The 17566-nt window shown below is 33.3% G+C and overlaps 1 protein-coding gene across 1 annotated transcript; it reads left to right on the forward strand.

The window, feature by feature from the left end:
* The first annotated feature begins 10552 nt into the window (after window positions 1–10552).
* Window positions 10553–16435, forward strand: LOC130803798 (uncharacterized). Its single transcript, XM_057668000.1, has 6 exons — window positions 10553–11316; window positions 15105–15231; window positions 15405–15504; window positions 15592–15683; window positions 16087–16173; window positions 16265–16435. The coding sequence occupies exons 1-6, from the start codon at window positions 10553–10555 to the stop codon at window positions 16433–16435; spliced, it is 1341 nt and encodes a 446-aa protein (XP_057523983.1).
* Window positions 16436–17566: the final 1131 nt, after the last annotated feature.

Here is a 17566-nt window from a genome sequence, read left to right on the forward strand (position 1 = left end):
GATACAACATGAGTTGTTATTCATTTAGTCGATTTGGTGTGGTTTCAGTGGTGTAAACTAGGGCTGCACACGGTCCGATCTGGTCTGGTTTGACAGAAAAATCAAACCAGATTAGAAATTTCGGTCTGGAAATTTTTTAGACCAGACCGGACCAGACAAGACCGTTCTAGAACGGTCTGGTTTGGTCTGGTCTACGATTTTTTTTATTTTTTTGTATTTTTTAATTGAGAATCTAAGATAAACAATAATCTGTAAACAAATTTCATCACCAAATCCGAAACACTATAAATTTTCAATAGTTAAGTGCATCACTAATTTTATAATATAGAACATAAAGTAAATTTATAGTAGTCACTAGTCAGCACTCAGCAATAGCGACTTCATCCATCATTTCCTTTTTTTAGAGAATCATCCCACTACTTCCATTTTCCTGGCATAAATCCATATGCAAAACGTTCGCTGAAAATTGCTCTCCTCCCTTCAATCATTTCCCTCTCTTTCTCCTTTGCGCAATAAAAACACTTGATAATATTTTGGTAGAGTTTAGTTGTGAAAAAATAAGATGTAATATATTCAGTCAAAATCATCCTTTACTGCTCGCATATTTCTCTCTCTCTTCTCGTTTATATCTCTGTTCCTTACGCAGCTACTTACAGTTAATTTGTGTAAATTGGTCAGCAAAATAAATATTTACTTTCTTTTTTTGGATTTAAATTTCTCTCATCTATCCACTCTCGGTAACGCTTTGTCTTACTTCCATTGCAGTAACAATAAACTAACATTTAAAATTTTAAATAAAATGGAAATTACGGATTCCGGTCTACGGTATACGGTTTTCACCAGACCGGAATTTATTACGGTTTTCCGGTCTGGTCTTGTCTGAAAATTTTTAAATCGAGACCGGACCGGAAACCTTTTTTTTTAATAAAAAAAAACGGACCAGACCATTTAGACCGTAGACCAGACCAAATATTTAAATTATGGTTTGGTCCGTTTTGGTTTACGGTTTAGACCAAACTCTGTTCAGCCCTAGTGTAAACGATACTAGATTATAGTTCAAACAATGTATTTCAAACTCTGGTATCACCAAGATCGAAGGTATGAAGTCCTGCAATGAAAATATTACACTTTCAATGAAAATAATATTTGTAAGAGATAAATATGCAATAAAATGACGAAGATTTTACGAGGTTCATCCAATATAGGTTACGTCCTCGGAGTGTGTAGTATCTCACTTATATTATCACAAAAGAGTTCAAAGAACTTTCAAAATAAAAAGTTACAATAGAGAAGAGATTATGCTATGTGTTTAGGCTCAGGGATATTTTGTGGATATTTTCTATGAGCATATGAGCTCTCTATTTATAGGGACTAATTACATTAATGAGTCTTACACAATTAAGACTAGGAATGAATTACATATTAAACACCTCTATGAACATAAATAGCCACAAAACGGATCTAATGAACAGTCTAGAAAAACCGCTCTTCGAGCCCTTGTGATGCTTGTTTGAGCATGATGATCATAACTTATTGTTTTATGATTTACTGCAGTGCTTGTTCGAGCCATTTCCTACTCGTTCGAGCACCTACTGTCTTTAAGCTACTGACTTCTTCTATTATGTTTGCTCGTTCAAGGCATAGGTGACCTTTGACTCTTTGAGTACCTTGTTCAAGGAACTTCGTACAAAATCTTTTCTTCACTCTTTAATCTTCTCATTAACTATCATTCATCATGCTAATTAACATTCATGTTTAAAACACCTATCAATACACCAATAACTCCATGCATTGAATCACACTGAAACACCTTCATAAATCCCTCTTAATGTGCATACTCAATGCACACACTTACACACTCAATAATAGTGTACTCAAGTCACCATTAACAATATCGAGTAGCTTCATATCAATTTTCAATCTAACCTTGAATTGGGCTCGTTAAAAAATTGAACCAGGCTGATTTTGGTTTATGAGTTATGGGTTAGTGAAAAGACGTTTAAAGTTTAGGTTATGGATTAGGCTACTAAGGAATGGTGCATAGTAAAAATATTGTGCATTGAATCTATATTAGACTTATTCTTGATTTATACTCTAACAGGTCCTTATGCGTCTAAGAAATTGTATCCAATATTATTAAAGTTTGACCAATTTATTTTAAAGGGAGATTCCACGAGGTAACCCTGACGACCAGTTTGGTAGATAGTGATAAACGGTGGTAATGAGAATGAAAAACTAGTGTAATTTTAGTTGAAAAATCTCTTGGCTACCTTGATGGCCATACTTGTTCAACTTCAATCATCTCATTTTCTTCATAAAATTCATTCCAATGCATCACCATTGAGAGAGGTGGTATTAGGCGGTAATAGAAATTTGTAAACAAAAAAGCTTTTTGGTGATTAAAGTTTTATTACCATGAGAATGATATGAAACTTTTGATGAAATTTTACACTATAAATCATTCTCATTACCACCATTTAGTACCACTAACCAAACGGACAGTGAGGTAATAGAGTTTTCCACGTAGTAACAAAAGTTTTTTAAAATTCATGTGGTAACCATGAGGTTCACCCAAATTCATTTTCTGTGACCTTTTCACTCAAAAAACGTTTAGAAACATTAGTTTAGCATGCTAGGAGAATACCCTTAAATTTTCCATAGGATTGGAGGAGAAATAGATCAAAGTCAAGGAAGAAATTAGACCAAGAGGTGAAGAAAAGTCTAATACAAGCAAAGCAAGAAGCATTATTCATGAAAAGATAACTTAAGTGCAAAGGGAAGTCAAGTCACTTGGATTTTGGTGGATATATTAATGTGACATAGAAATTGGATTTAATAGCTTCGAATCGACTGATCACATGTCAAATTTGAGATTTTAACGGAAGAGTTATAGCATTTTCAAAAGGCAAAATTATAAAAAACTACTTAATCTATACCCCATTTCGTAAAAAACTACCTTATGTAAAAATTTTTGCAAAAAACTACCTTATATAATACAATTGTTTGCAAAACACTACCTTATAACGGTTTGTGGCCTTTAACCGTTAAGTATAACCGTTGACCCTCACGTGATTCATTAAATCCATCTTCTTCTTCATTTCAGCGTGTTTCGATTCATTTCTTGCTGCTAATAGCCCTCTTTGGCTCCCATCACACTTTAAGAGTTTGAAACTTCTACACATTCACCTTCATCTTTCTCTGTTCTCTTCATTTATCTCTTGAAATCTTCCATTTATTCCTCAAATGGATTCTGCTTTGACCATTTCCTCTGCTTCCCTTCTATCCCGCAAATCCAACCACAATATTCATCCTCCCACTGCTTCCCTTCTATCCCGCAAATCCAACCACAATATTCATCCTTCCACTGCTTCATTTTCTTTCTCCTCAAAAACCCAACTAAAACCCTCTTCCAGAATTTTCATTTTTGCTAAAAGTTCCTGTAATTTCGACATTAATCCCTCAAATGGCAGCTACCTTAATTGCCTCAAAGTTTAAGGAAATAGCCGTAAAGGCGGAATCTTTGACACCAACTATGGAAGAATCAACAATAGAAGAAGACAAAGTTGAAAACTCCAATGAAATTGAGGCTGGGTATGAAGAAAAATCACCACTATCTCGATTAATGGAATCAAATTCTGAGTTTGTGGATAATCTGTGGAAATTATTACAGAAAAAGCTTGAAATTAGGGAAGATGAAGAAGCATTGAAGATTCTGGATAAGTTAGTTGAAGCTCAACCAATTGAAATGAAGTGGAAATTTTTAAGGGCGAGATATTTGAATGAAATGGGGAAAACCCAAGAAGCTAGATAAATGAACAAGCAACAAGAAATGAATCGAAACACGCTGAAATGAAGAAGAAGATGGGTTTAATGAATCACGTGACTGTCACATGAGGGTCAACGGTTATACTTAACGGTCAAAGGCCACAAACCGTTATAAGGTAGTGTTTTGCAAACAATTGTATTATATAAGGTAGTTTTTTGCAAAAATTTTTACATTAGGTGTTTTTTACAAAATGGGATATAGATTAGGTAGTTTTTTATAATTTTGCCTTTTCAAAATGACATAAAACCAAAAGAGAGAACGATAAATCGTATCATCTAGAACAACTTCACGTTCCCCAAATTCACACGTGCCAACAGCAGCAAAACAAGAGTAAAACGCAGCTGTTGAGGTTCAATCCTGCGAATCTGATGCCCTCCACCAGGGAAAATTTGAAAAACGTAAGCTAAAAAAAAATTAATTAAATAAACTCAAAATCAAACTTTTTCCAAAAGTAAGCGTGAAAACCCCAGACCTATGGTTTGGAGCTGTTCGCAGTTAGTAACTGCGAATAGCCATAAAAGACAAAATAGCTGTTCGCAGTTAGTAACTGCGAACAACTAGTTTGTCTTTTATGGCTGTTCGCAGCTACTAACTGCGAACAGGTGGTTAATAATTTTTTTTCTTTATTTTTGAGTTGTTGTTTGTTGTATTTGCACTAAAGACAATATAATAAGTAATTAAAATTCGATGTATCTTTAAGGCGACATGATTAATCGCCAAAACTCCGATCATTAATAAGTCAAAGCTTGGATCCTAAGATAAAGTAATTAAGCATATACATATTCAATAAAATATATATACAAATGTTTGAAATATAAAAATCAATTAAAATATATATATATATGTACATAGTCCATCCAAATACACAAAAGTTAAACGTTAACGCTCACGAACCCTCATCTACTCTATCCAACTGAGTTGGTCTCCTTCGCCTCCTACGATACTAAGAGACGTTCGGGTGTCACTCTGGCAGTGGAGGGGATTGATATTGTGATGGCTGTGATGGCCCAGCCTGCGAGGTCCCCGCAGCGTCAACGGGGTATGAATGATCCATCTCCTATAAATGGTAGTCATAAGCAGGAGATGAGACGTGCATATGGGCGGTAGTCGTTGAGGAATCTGCAGCGACTTCTGGTATGAAGGGCTAGAACTGCGAGCCGACGAGCATGCCATGGGCAATCTCCCTCACCGGATCCTCGTGGCTGTACCGCATCACGTCTGCCACACCTTGTGCCTGCAATTAATATTTAGTTAATGTAACATTATATTATTTAATTGGCAACTTAATCATAAAAATTCAAATGAAGACTTACAAATTGGGTCATCGTAGGCGCAACTGGTGCGTAATGTGATGCTTCGAAGATGGCACGTGGTGTTATCCATCGGCGCGTGATGGAGAGGAACCACGGCATGTAGTCTGGTGTAGTAGGTGCGCCATGAACATCGATTGGCGCACCTTGTGTTAGCAGCTCAAGTCTAGCATCCCAACGAGCGATGTGACGCCAGTTGATCTCCATCCAGTTTGTCCCAGCCTGATTTTTGCGCAAAATTAGGTGCAGCTGGGGTTCAGTGTCACAAGGCGGTGGAATGCCCTGCACCAACCCATATTGGCGCATTACGCGCTCTGGTAGATGTACTTCGACAATGTCGAAGCGTATGAGTGGCACAGAAGCCCTCCACGCCCCTGAATGAATCCCCGAGTGTTCGGGTACAACTGTGTAGGCTTCCGCTGGGTATGGGTCCCACAAAACTAAAGTACATATTATGAAAAGGTAAGTGATATGTTGATTAAATTGTACTAATGTTAATGAGTACTGAAATGTTTACCTGGTTGGGTCGTAGCAGGTCTAACTGATATCGGTAGAATCCTAGACCGCTACCGGTGTGCTTGCGCGTCCGGCGTGTAAAATTCCACCTCGAACCATACGCAATATCATGTGGGAGTTGTGGTGGAGGAGCAGTATCACCACGACCAACCATTCTGTAAGGTTGGCCGATAAGAATATGCTCCCACACCCACAGCTAACGATCGCAAATGTATTTAGTATGTAATTAACTAAATGTGGATTAGAATTAAATGTAATTAATTTACCATACAAGTGTGTGCCGTCAATGGCGATAAGAAATTTACAATAATTGAAGCCTTCAATGCAAGGTTTAAAGGCCCAAAAGACACGTTGGAAGGTCCTAATATTAGGTCTCACATATACACTTATGTCATTGTCCTCCTTAAAATACCACTCAAGTACTAACCCCGGGTTAAAATGTTACAAAGCTTCTAGAAAGCGTGGAAGGAGTGAGTAAGAATCTTCCCAAGTCCCGTAAATGGATAACAACGCTTGTTGCTTTGCACACCACGCTCTCTTATAATTCACATCCACACCAAAACGATCTTTAACCATCTGCCGTATGATAGATAACTTAATGGATGGGTCTTTAGCAACACAATTTCTAATAACATTGTTAATGACAGAAGATGTAAGGTGAATGTGTCCAGCCGAAACACTGTCACTACCCAATACACAGGAACCGTGCTTACCCTTATAGGTAACAATAATCCATGAAGATAAATAAGAGTCAAACGTAGCCCTAAGTTTCCACGAACAACCCCGCTTGCACTTCAAGGAAAGGACAGTTTGGTTCGAGGTCTCCGTTCTGTACTCGACATTTCTCCCAATATGATACACTCTGATAGCTTCCAACAACGACTCCTTGCTATCAAACATCATACCCTTCTCAAACTCTCCCTGTTCGGTGTATGTGGTATCACAAGCCCAAGTCCTCCATGAGTTGTCCTCCGCATACTCGTCTAAAGGTGGACAGAGGGCATAAGTTGTAGGAGGAATGATTGTAGGAATGTTGCCTAGAGTCATGTCATTTGCCAGCGCATCCTCATCGACATCCACATCGTCCTTAGAAGGATTGTCAATGAGCTCATTACTCTCATTTCCATCATCCCAAGGTCCCATCTCAGCTATTTCTCCTAAGTTAACCATTGAATCAATTGGAACTTGATTCGTGGGGGGTTGAGAAAAAACACAAGATGCGGAAGAAACGGCGGGATTTACAATTTCCTGAGTTAATATAGGCATACGGGTAGGAGTAGGATTTTTCGAAGCAACTATATTCCCTAATAGTACTTCTTCTACATATAACTCCAAAGAGGGAATTTGGGTGGACTTTGAATACTCCCACATCGCATCTATAGCCTCATCATCCTCAACAGGAAAGGCAATAAATTCTCCACTCAAGGCATATTTAAAGCTTATATTTACGGTACTTCTAGTAGGGTTCAATCTAATCTTAGAACATATAAAACGTCTAAAGTGGTTCAAATCCATGTTTGAATTGCAAGCAAACAACTTTCGTTTTCCCCCAACATAATGAACTTTGCCATTATTTTCTCTAATAGAACCATTCCAAAAACATACTATAGTCACGCGAAATGATGCCATTTTCTACATTAATACAAAGAAAATCAACATCAACATCAAATCATGCCCATACAAGTACATTATATTCATTTGATTATAATCTTTTTTGGTCTAAAATTATTCAAATCCATAACGTAGCTAAGTTCATACACATATAATACACATAAAATCCAAATAATAAATCAATTCATAAGTTCACCAATAATATTTCTAATACCAACATCAACATCAACATCAACATTTCTAATAATATTCAAATAACACAACAACATTACTTCAAAATTCAATATAAAGCTATAAAAACAATTGAAAATTACCTTCAATGCTTATGGATGATTAAGATTAGTCTTGATTTAACAACTAGAAACCTACATTTGATAAAATAAACAAATTTGGTTAAAACCCAAAAAACCAAAATACACACCAAAAAAACACAAAAAAATTTACCTTTGAGAAAGCTAGAGTATCCCACACTAATTTTGAAGTGCCAAATTGAAAGAGAAATGCAAGATTTGGTGGAATGAATCAATGGTTTTAGAGGGAGAATGTTGAATGAATTAAGGGTTTTGAGAAATGGAAAATTTGCGAAAAACATAAACTGATCTGCATTTTTGTAGAACAGGTCTATTCGCATTTAGTAACTGCGAACAACTCCAAAGCACAACTTTAGGGTTTTGACGCTTACTTTTGGGATTTTTTTAAAACTTGGCTTATTTAATTAATTTTTTTTTTGCTCAACTATTTCAAATTTTCTCCACCAGGTAACCCTTACCATCTGGGCAATTTTATTTTCATGATGTTTCTCCTGTTGGGCTTATAATTTTCAAAGCCCAATTTGCTTCAAGGAAGCAATTTTCGGTGAACAAAAGGGCACCCGAAGAAGCTGTAGCATTTTATTTTATTTTATTTTATTTTTTTCCTTTTTCCTCTTATGAACCCTAGCTTATTTTCTTAATTTTAATTTTTTCAACCAAGGCTTTATTTTATATATTATTTTTTGTTGATTAAATTTATCTTCTCTTCTCTTGGTATTTATTTGAAGTTCTAAGGTACTTTCATGGAGCTTGGTGATCGAATAATATATGATTTTTCCTTGTTATTTTTTCAATGTCTCTTATATTTTGTGAATAATTTCTAATCTCGGTTATTTTTAATTTTCTAATGTTTATTTATTAATTTTAGTTAGTTTACAATTTTTCTTAATTGTTATTGTTTATTTATTTTGTCTTTATCCAGATTTATGCTATTAATGTTTAAATGTATGGTTGTTATGTTTATAATGGATTTGATAGTTATAATTATGAGTAGTGAATAGTTTTCTAGGGTTGGGGTTAACTCAACCCTTATAATGACTTAATGATGATGAGACTCTAATTGATTTTGGCTTGATTAAAGACTTAAATGGGGAGTTATTCTAGCCATTGGCTAAAGATTGTTATGATTGCTCAGAGGTTAAAACACTAATTAGCTCAAATGCTCATAATCAATTGAGGTTAATGTAAATGGCAAATAACACAAATTTGACCTAAACTAAACCCAATTGAACCCAACATGACTGTATTTAAAGTCAACCGAACCCTACGCCCAATCAAAAAAGTGAACGAACTCGATTTAATATGAATTATAATTGATTATGACTGAGCTATATTGAATATGACATGATTTAGATCCTAATTTATCCATAATATAGAACCACACCCTTAGACAAATCCTTGACTTGAGTCAAACATGATAACTCTCCCCACCTAATAAAACTTGACTCATAAAAGGATCAAAATCTAAATTTAAGTCTTTTTTGTAACACTTGAATAATAGGGTAAAATCCTTTTGCAATTGTTTATTTTGAACCTTTTAATGAGTTTTTCATTACCTAATTGCTTAATTCAAGTTACACATGCTCTATTCAAATCCCAATACTTTTGGATAAGCTCCCTTAATGCCATGAATTCATGATACAAAAAACACACATACAAGTTATTTTTACTTGACTTTTCATTTTTATTTTCCATAACTAAAAGGTACCATAGGAAGAAGCACTTAATATATATAAAGAGGAGTAATATATATAAAACGACCTTATTGAAAATAAACATTTTTGAAATTCTCATACTATGTTCATTTGTTTGTTATATATTTTATTTTTATCCATCTATTTGGTTTGCTATATTTTTATATAACTTATACTTCTTTCTTTAATTTTTATCCGCACATTTTCTTGGTATATAATTTAATATCATTTAAAAAATTAAATTTTGACTTATTCTCATAATAATTAGGAAAAATTATCCTTAATAATCTAACTTTTTATTGATTATTCTATAATAATTTAACTTTTAATTAACAATAAATAATCTCAATTTTAAGGCCAAACAATCAGAAACATTATAGCTTAAATGGTGATCAATTTTTACAGGTTACTACCTTTGTTTTAATTTTTTGTCCATTCACTTTTTGCGCAGATTCCAACGAAAACTTAAAAGTTAAATAATTTTAATTGTGAGTTTTTAAAAATTCTAAAATGTTGAAATTTTAGAAAATATATGTTGAGGCAAATCTATCAAGATCCCATATGAATATAATTTTTCATATAAATTGATGAGAAATCATAGTCAAAGTTTGACACTAAAATTCGTAAATTTCATTTGAGAAAAATATATGGAAACGGAGCGAGTGATTGCTTAAAAAAGAAAAAATAAATAAAAAATAAAAAATATTAAAAATTTAAAGTTAAGAACAAAAAATAATCTTGATTTTTCTGTTTAATTATTTATAAATTTTTCAAGTTTTTTATAATTTAATTTTGTTATGTTATTTTTTCTTTCAAAAAAAAAATTTATTATTTTTTTTATGCAAAATGGCTTATTTTATAGGTCATAGGTGACTTTGGTGCATTCTTGACCAATACACTCATATATTTGAAATTATTCATATTTAAATAAAAGTTAGAATTATGGTAGGAATATCAGTAAATTTAGATATTTTGACTAATCTTTTCTAATAATTAATGTACTTTGTTTATGCCAAACTCAAGGAGGCAGAGGATTACATGTGGCAACTTCCATTCAAAATTATCCAATTAGCATGATACAAACATGTTCTAAAGCATGTAGGCATGAAATCAGAATGAAAAAACAAACACAAGTCACTAATGTTCATTCTATGAACATGAAGCTTATTAGTTATTCCTCTATAATCATACCTTGAACATGAGTTTTGCCTTAAAATATCAGCATTAAATACAAATCTTTTCCATTTCCTTCCTTTCCTCATACCAAACAAACATAATTCAACAATGCAAATCATCATAGACTTTAGCTCTAATACATTTTCCATTGAAATAACACACCAAGAACCCGTTCTTCAAATCAAACAAAAAATCTCGAAAATCCTAGGCATCCCTATACACGTACAAACACTCTACGTATTTGGCCTAGAACTAATCGATGGACTCGACATGGATGACTATCCGACCATCCATGAAGGTACAAAAATCGATCTCATTGTCACGCCACCAACAACCTACTACTTAGATCATAATAACTCGAGCTACAACAAATTTCCCATCACCATAAAATTTTCTTCTAGGCAAATGATCATAGAAGTCGACATAACAGAAACAGTTCGAAGCCTAAAGGAGAAAATCCACATAATTGACGGTACACCTATAAATAGGATGTTACTCTATGTTTCAGGGGTGGAAATTGAAGAAGAATTTCGAAGCTTAGGTGAGTATGGGATTACTATAAACTCTGAAATTACAGTTTTTCTTAAGAGCATGAACCGAATTAAAGTTGATCCTCCATGCAGGAAACTAAGTATGGTTGTACAAACCTCGAAAAGTTTGCTTAATGCGGCGATCATACCCTTAGAGATGAAGGATACTTCAAGTGTTAATGATGTGAGACAATTACTATTAAGTAGGCGCATTTTGCCTATGGACGATTATATATTTATTCATAAGCAGAGGATTATGCGCGATAATTGTAGCCTTCGTTGGCATGGTGTCGAAAATGGGGATTATATATATGTGTTTAAAGGAACAATTAGCAAGAATGGGTGTTAGAATGTATTGTTTAGCAATCGTATTAATGCTTAAGCATATTATTATTTTTAAGCTATACCATTAATTATGAGTTATTAGCCTGCTTAATTGTTGATTTGGATTAGTAATATCATATAATAATATATAGTCTATGCCAAAAAAAAAAGCAGTATAATTATAGTAATTTGAGAAGTTATTGTACAAGTAGTGCATCTATTTAGCTATCTTATATATTCTTAAAGTTTTTCATTTGTTGATCAATGAAGTTAACATAGTTATATTTTCCCATTTTATACTAATTTTTTATTTTTATTATATAGAAAGGAGTTAGGTGAGAATCGAACCCAAAATCTATCTAGAAAAATAGTATTTGCTAAAAGTCTAAAACTAAGACAAGATCTAGAGTCGGATGTAACTTGATGTCACAGAGGTCATTTGACATCACTTAAATTTAAAATAAAATCATATAACATTAAAGAAAATTCACCCAAATCACTTGATAAGTGCCTTGTCTTCCATATAAGTGAGCAAGATTTTGAACCCCATCAGACACATGTCCCTTCTATTTTTTAAAAGATTGTTAAAACAGAAAAATAAAGCCCCAACCCCAAATTAATCAGTTGCAATTGCCTTTGTCTTTGATTCCCGCTTTACAGTCACCTCATCCACTACTTCCAAAATCATCACTCGTCATTAACAGACGCCACCATTCCACCATGCTCCGGTTGTCGCCACCAATCCATCACATCAGCTGCCAGACGCCACCAGCCCACCTCCCTCCACAATTAATGACGTTAAATATGAAAATTCAGTGTAGACAATTACATTAATTTCAATAAATCAATTGTTTTTGAATAAATATTTCTATGCAATATATTCAAAATCAATTAATCAATTCAAATAATAAATATTTATTTAATCAAATCAGTCATTTCAATCAGTAATCAACCAATGACTATTAACTAAAAATTCCTAATTAATAAACGTAATTTGTAAATAGCCAGAAAAAGCAAAAAGAATAATAATAAAATCAACAAAACCAAATAAAATAAAATAAAATAACAAAATTTTTACCTTATCAAATACTACCACATAAAAATGATTTGTTAACCTTATAAATAACCGTTATTTATTAACACTTTGTCGCTTTTATCCAAACAAATTCTAACGCAACCCGATCATGACCACCTTTAGTCTATAGTACCATTGATTACACAACCCACTTGGTTGAAAAGGAGCAACCCAACTTTTTTTTCACCTTTTTATAACATTTTGTTTCGAGTCAAAAGAAAAGAAAAAGGTCCATTTTCTTTCAACAAGGAAACAAAATTCACTAATCACTATTTACCTTTACCTTTGCCTAATTACACACCATTTTCACGACATAATAAGCAAAGTTTTGTTTAAATTTTGATCCAAGCTATGTTAAAATGTATTAATTTAAGTATTTCTTAATAATTGTACCTATTAAATAAAAATATTTACTATTTTAATAATTTTTAAGTCTAATGCATGCTAATACAGGTGTCCCTATTTATTTTATTATGTTTAGAAAATCAAGGCCCTTCATTCATTAACATTCTAAAATTGACAGAAGACAAATAAAACTATGCTAATAATATATATATATATATATATATATATATATATATATATATATATATATGACGGTTCAAAATAACTAAATATAAACCATAAAAATATTATAAGTAGAAAATAGAAAAATAGCTAAAATTTTAATTTTTTTGACCCAAAAATAATAAAATTAACAGGAAATTCAAATGCAATTATTACAAGTACAAATAAAAGAGTAGTATTTATTATATTATAAGTAGAAATAAAAATTCAAATGTGTTAATATGTATGATTTTTGTTAGTAGTAGCCAGTAGGTAACCAAACACTTTTTTAAATATGTTTAAAACCGCCCATGCTAAAATAGTGTTGAGGGTTGATTAAGTCTATGCCAAACTTTTTGGACATGTAAACACCCCACCCCCACAAAATTTTCTCATTAACATTAATACCATCAAAACGACACAGCTAGGGCTGTAAAAACGGGTTAAAAGGTCGGAAACAGGTCGGTCAAAAACAGGTTCGGTAAAAAACGGTCGGTCAAAAGCAGGTCGTATAAGTCTTTCGGTACCGGTCGGTATCGGTCGGTTTATTCGGTATCCGGTCGAATCCGGTTTTTTTCTGGTTGCGGGTGTCGGTCGGTATGGGTCCGGTATTTATCGGTCCGGTCATTACCGGAAACAGGTCACATTCGGTCGGTCAAAAACGGTTTTTTGCAGGTCGTAATCGGTATACAGATCATAACCGGGCGGTCAAAATCGGTAATCGGTCGGTCACAATCGGTATGCGGGTCAGAATCGGTCGGTCACAATCGGTCGGTATCGGTTCAGTTCAATTTAGTTGAACCGGGATTCAGTTCTGTTCAGTTCAGTTTTGGTTGGTATCGGTTCGGTTCAATTCAGTTAAACCGATATTCCGGTTAATTTGGTTGATATCGGTTCAGTTCAATTCATTTAAACCATGATTTAATTCAGTTCAATTATGTTCCAATTATTCTGTTCCAATTTGGTAAAAAATCGCATCGTGTTGCCTCATAATGTCATTGATCATGCGTTTATCCATGATGGGAATGATATATAGAAGGTGGAACCTCACATCAAGTTTTATAGATGTCGTTAGGTTATGAGTTTTATGACATCAAATTCAACTAATCAACTCCGTCTAAGTTAATTAATAGATCATAACATGTTAATTGATCGACTTCATCTAATATCAATTAGACAATTACAATTTACAACAATAATATGTTATTAATGTCACAATGTAAGTTTGTTAGATTGTCTTAATAATATATCTTCATCACTGATTGAATTGACCTTCGTTTGTCCATGGGGTGTGTTATTTTCAACTAATGTGATCGGTCATAATGATAAGTTTGATTTTAAACGAACTCTATTTAAGTTAATTAATATATTTGATCATAGGTCTGGTTATTTCAACTTGATAAATTGATTATAATTAATTAATATATTTGATCATATCATGTTAATTATTTCTATTTGATAAATCAACTCGTGAATTATTCTAACGATTATCTTTTTGGGTGTAATTTATAGACTTTTCAATTTCAATATAGAATTATATAAATACCAATAACATTATAACATTGTTTTTTTTGGCAAATAAAATAATAGTTGCATAATTAGAAGTATATATATATATATATTTTAGAAATAAGAAAGAAAGAGGTTTATTTATTAAAATTAAGAAGTTTATTTAGAAACCATTAAATCAATGAATTACTCATATTTTAAAAAAAAATTTAGTTGTAAAAAAAAAAAAAAAACACATAAGATTATCCCATTGGTGCACAACCTCAATACATGGATTGTCAACTTGGCAAAAGGCATGATAAATCATAACCCTTCATTTTGAAATCAATTAATCTAAACCATTGATTAAACATACTCTAATATATTAAAAAAAAAAAAAAAAAAAACTAATATGAACCGTTAGATCAAGGGATCTAATCTAAACCGTTGATAAGCCCAAACCCTAACTTTTTCAAAACCCTAATGCTAATTGCTAGCCGTCATTCATTTCTCATTTGCTTCCTTCACTCATTCACTGCTGCACTCTCTCCCATCTTCTTCTTCTTCTTCTTCTTGAAACACTCCCATTCCCATTCCCATCTTCAATCTTGCTACATATCGTCATCTTCTTCAATCTTGAAACCATCAATAGGTAAGTTTCTGATTTTCTCCAATCTGTATTTCTTTACCATGCCAGATTAATTGAATCTGAATATGTGATAGAGTATGAAACGAATGACCCTAACCTTGATTATTGCTGTTATTGCTGTGTCGGTGTCGGTGTCGTTGTTATTGCTGTTATTGATGATAACATCATTGATTTTGTAGGAAAGTTCTGTTTATTATAGAATCAGTTGAAATTATATTAGTTTGTTGGTTGTTGCTATGTGTTCAGTTTCCAGCATCTTTCATTTAGATTCTTTACAAAGTAAAATTATCCTGCACTTGTCTAGCTTAAACTACTAGTATGATACTATGATATGACCATTGCATCTAGATGGAAGTAGTGAAGGGTTTCTTTGCGGGGGTCACTGTTGTGGTAATTCCATTCAGGGGCCTACAGATGAAGTGTTTTGAGTTAATGTTGAAGGAATATGGTAGGACACCATGACTAAATTGCTACATTTTACAAATTTCTTGTATCTTTTTGAAATAGTTAGAAGCTAAGAATCATTCTTTGCCAGTGTCCATTGCTCAGATGGGTGTTAGGAGGATAAACTATTTTTATGTCCATGATATGCAGAGAAGAGAAAGAAGAGGAGGTTTTGGTGATTTCGTTTGGAGGATAAACTATATTTAGGTAAATCTTGGAGTTCTACTTCATCATTTAGTGGAAGTGTGCTGTCGTGCAAAGTTCTTTCGTGCTTGTTTGTGTTCTTCCGTCCTACATTAGCAACAACTACCTGTCAATCTCATAAGATCAAAGTTGAGACTGCTAATTGACAAATGACTTAGGAGAAGTTCCCACCATATTTTTGTCTTTTCCATTTCCATCCATAGTACACGAAGACACCAAAAAGGGCAGCACCCACAATCAGCACAACAGTAGTTCTAACTAGTTTCCTGTCATGATGCTCACCTATAACCAAATTAAAAATACCAATTGGTGTCAATAATCAATTATTAAACATCAACAGCCATGACTTCAGTATTTTGTTCCTTTAGCTCTAATTATTAAGATAGCCTACCAGCCTATACTGACAGCTTTGCAGCTAAAGGTCGACAATCAGGCTAGCGTGTTGTGTCTGGGTTGGGTCTCAAGTAAGGTGTTTGGGTTGGGTCATTTTTTGGTTTTGTGTGTAACTTGGTCAACATTCAACATGTTGATTCATTTTTTTCTTCTTATGTTTGAGCTAGGTCATTGAGTATTATATGATTGGGTTGGATCAGGTCCCGTTTGCCCACCCTTATTTGCAACTAATTATCCATTCCCTTTTGTTAAATTTTCGCCGTTTTCCCCCACCCCACGATGGTGAATCTATATTCATGTTTGTGAAAGGTTTGTTGAATCTATTTTCGCCGTTTTAAGATGACTTTCCTTAGTGATTATTATGCTATGCTGTATGTACCTACTGCGGTTGAACAAAAGGTAAATGATGTGCTTGCTGCGTTTGTTGCTTTATATGAATGTTATATGAATACCACTCAATCTGCTCCTGTTGCACCCTCTCCGTCAAACCTTGGTCCTCCTCGTCCGTTCCAAATGCGCAAGTTACGTCATGATTTTCCTCGTATTTCTGCATCTAGGACGGCGAGAGGTGATGTGGACTCTTATTTGGCCATGTCTCTTGTTGTTGATTATGATGGTTTTGATGTTCTTGAATATTGGAAGGGACAGTCTACCTCTTATCCAACACTCGCACTAATGGCTAGAGATATTCTAGCCATTCCAATTACTTCTGTTGCATCTGAATCTGCTTTTAGTGTTGGTGGTCGGATCCTTAACAAATTGAGATCTTCTTTGTTACCAAAAAATGTTGAAATTTTGGTGACAACGCGAAATTGGCTATTTGGGTTTGAACCCGAGGAAAATGCGAAGGAGATATTAAGTGTTATTGAGGAAAATAACACTGATCATGATGATAATGCTTCAGGTAAGTGTAGTGCTCTATGAAGATTTTTTTCTTGTAATTGGGTTTTTTACCAAATTATCATATCTGAGCGCCCAATTTATATTTTATAATTAATTTATATTTTTTTTATTTTATTTATTATAACTTTCTGTCGTTTTTCCATCTCATGCTCTTAATCATAATACTCAGTATCTGAAAGTTGTTACTTTTATATGATCTTAAGGTACACTAAGTTTGGTGGAGCAGTTCCTTACAGATTATTGAAAGGCGGTGTCGCATTGAGGACTAGGAGCAGGAGATCTAAGGTGGTGATGGAAGAGGAGGAAGAAGATGAAAGTGATGAAATGAGTTATACTTCTGAGAAAATTAAAGAAAAGTGATGAAATGAGTTATACTTTTGCAATTTCTTATGCATAACTAAAATTTGGAAAAGACTTTTTGTGTAGTTAGGATTATTGATGTTTATATTATTGGTAGGGAAAAAAAATGTAATGGATCTATTTTAAATTTCGTCTAAACTATTAAATGAAATGAAAGTGGTTTATCAATTTCATAGGTTAATATTTTGTATTGGTTTATATTGTTA

Source organism: Amaranthus tricolor, chromosome 17, assembly GCF_026212465.1.
Source record: "Amaranthus tricolor cultivar Red isolate AtriRed21 chromosome 17, ASM2621246v1, whole genome shotgun sequence".
Taxonomy (NCBI): Eukaryota; Viridiplantae; Streptophyta; class Magnoliopsida; order Caryophyllales; family Amaranthaceae; genus Amaranthus; species Amaranthus tricolor.

Bases quoted from the DNA above. Each gene is read 5' to 3' on its own strand.
- LOC130803798 (XM_057668000.1), top strand. From the start codon at position 10,553: ATGCAAATCATCATAGACTTTAGCTCTAATACATTTTCCATTGAAATA. The intron at 11,317-15,104 runs GTGTTAGAATGT...TTACCATGCCAG, and splicing joins GGAACAATTAGCAAGAATGG to ATTAATTGAATCTGAATATG. The intron at 15,505-15,591 runs GTAGGACACCAT...ATTCTTTGCCAG, and splicing joins GTTAATGTTGAAGGAATATG to TGTCCATTGCTCAGATGGGT.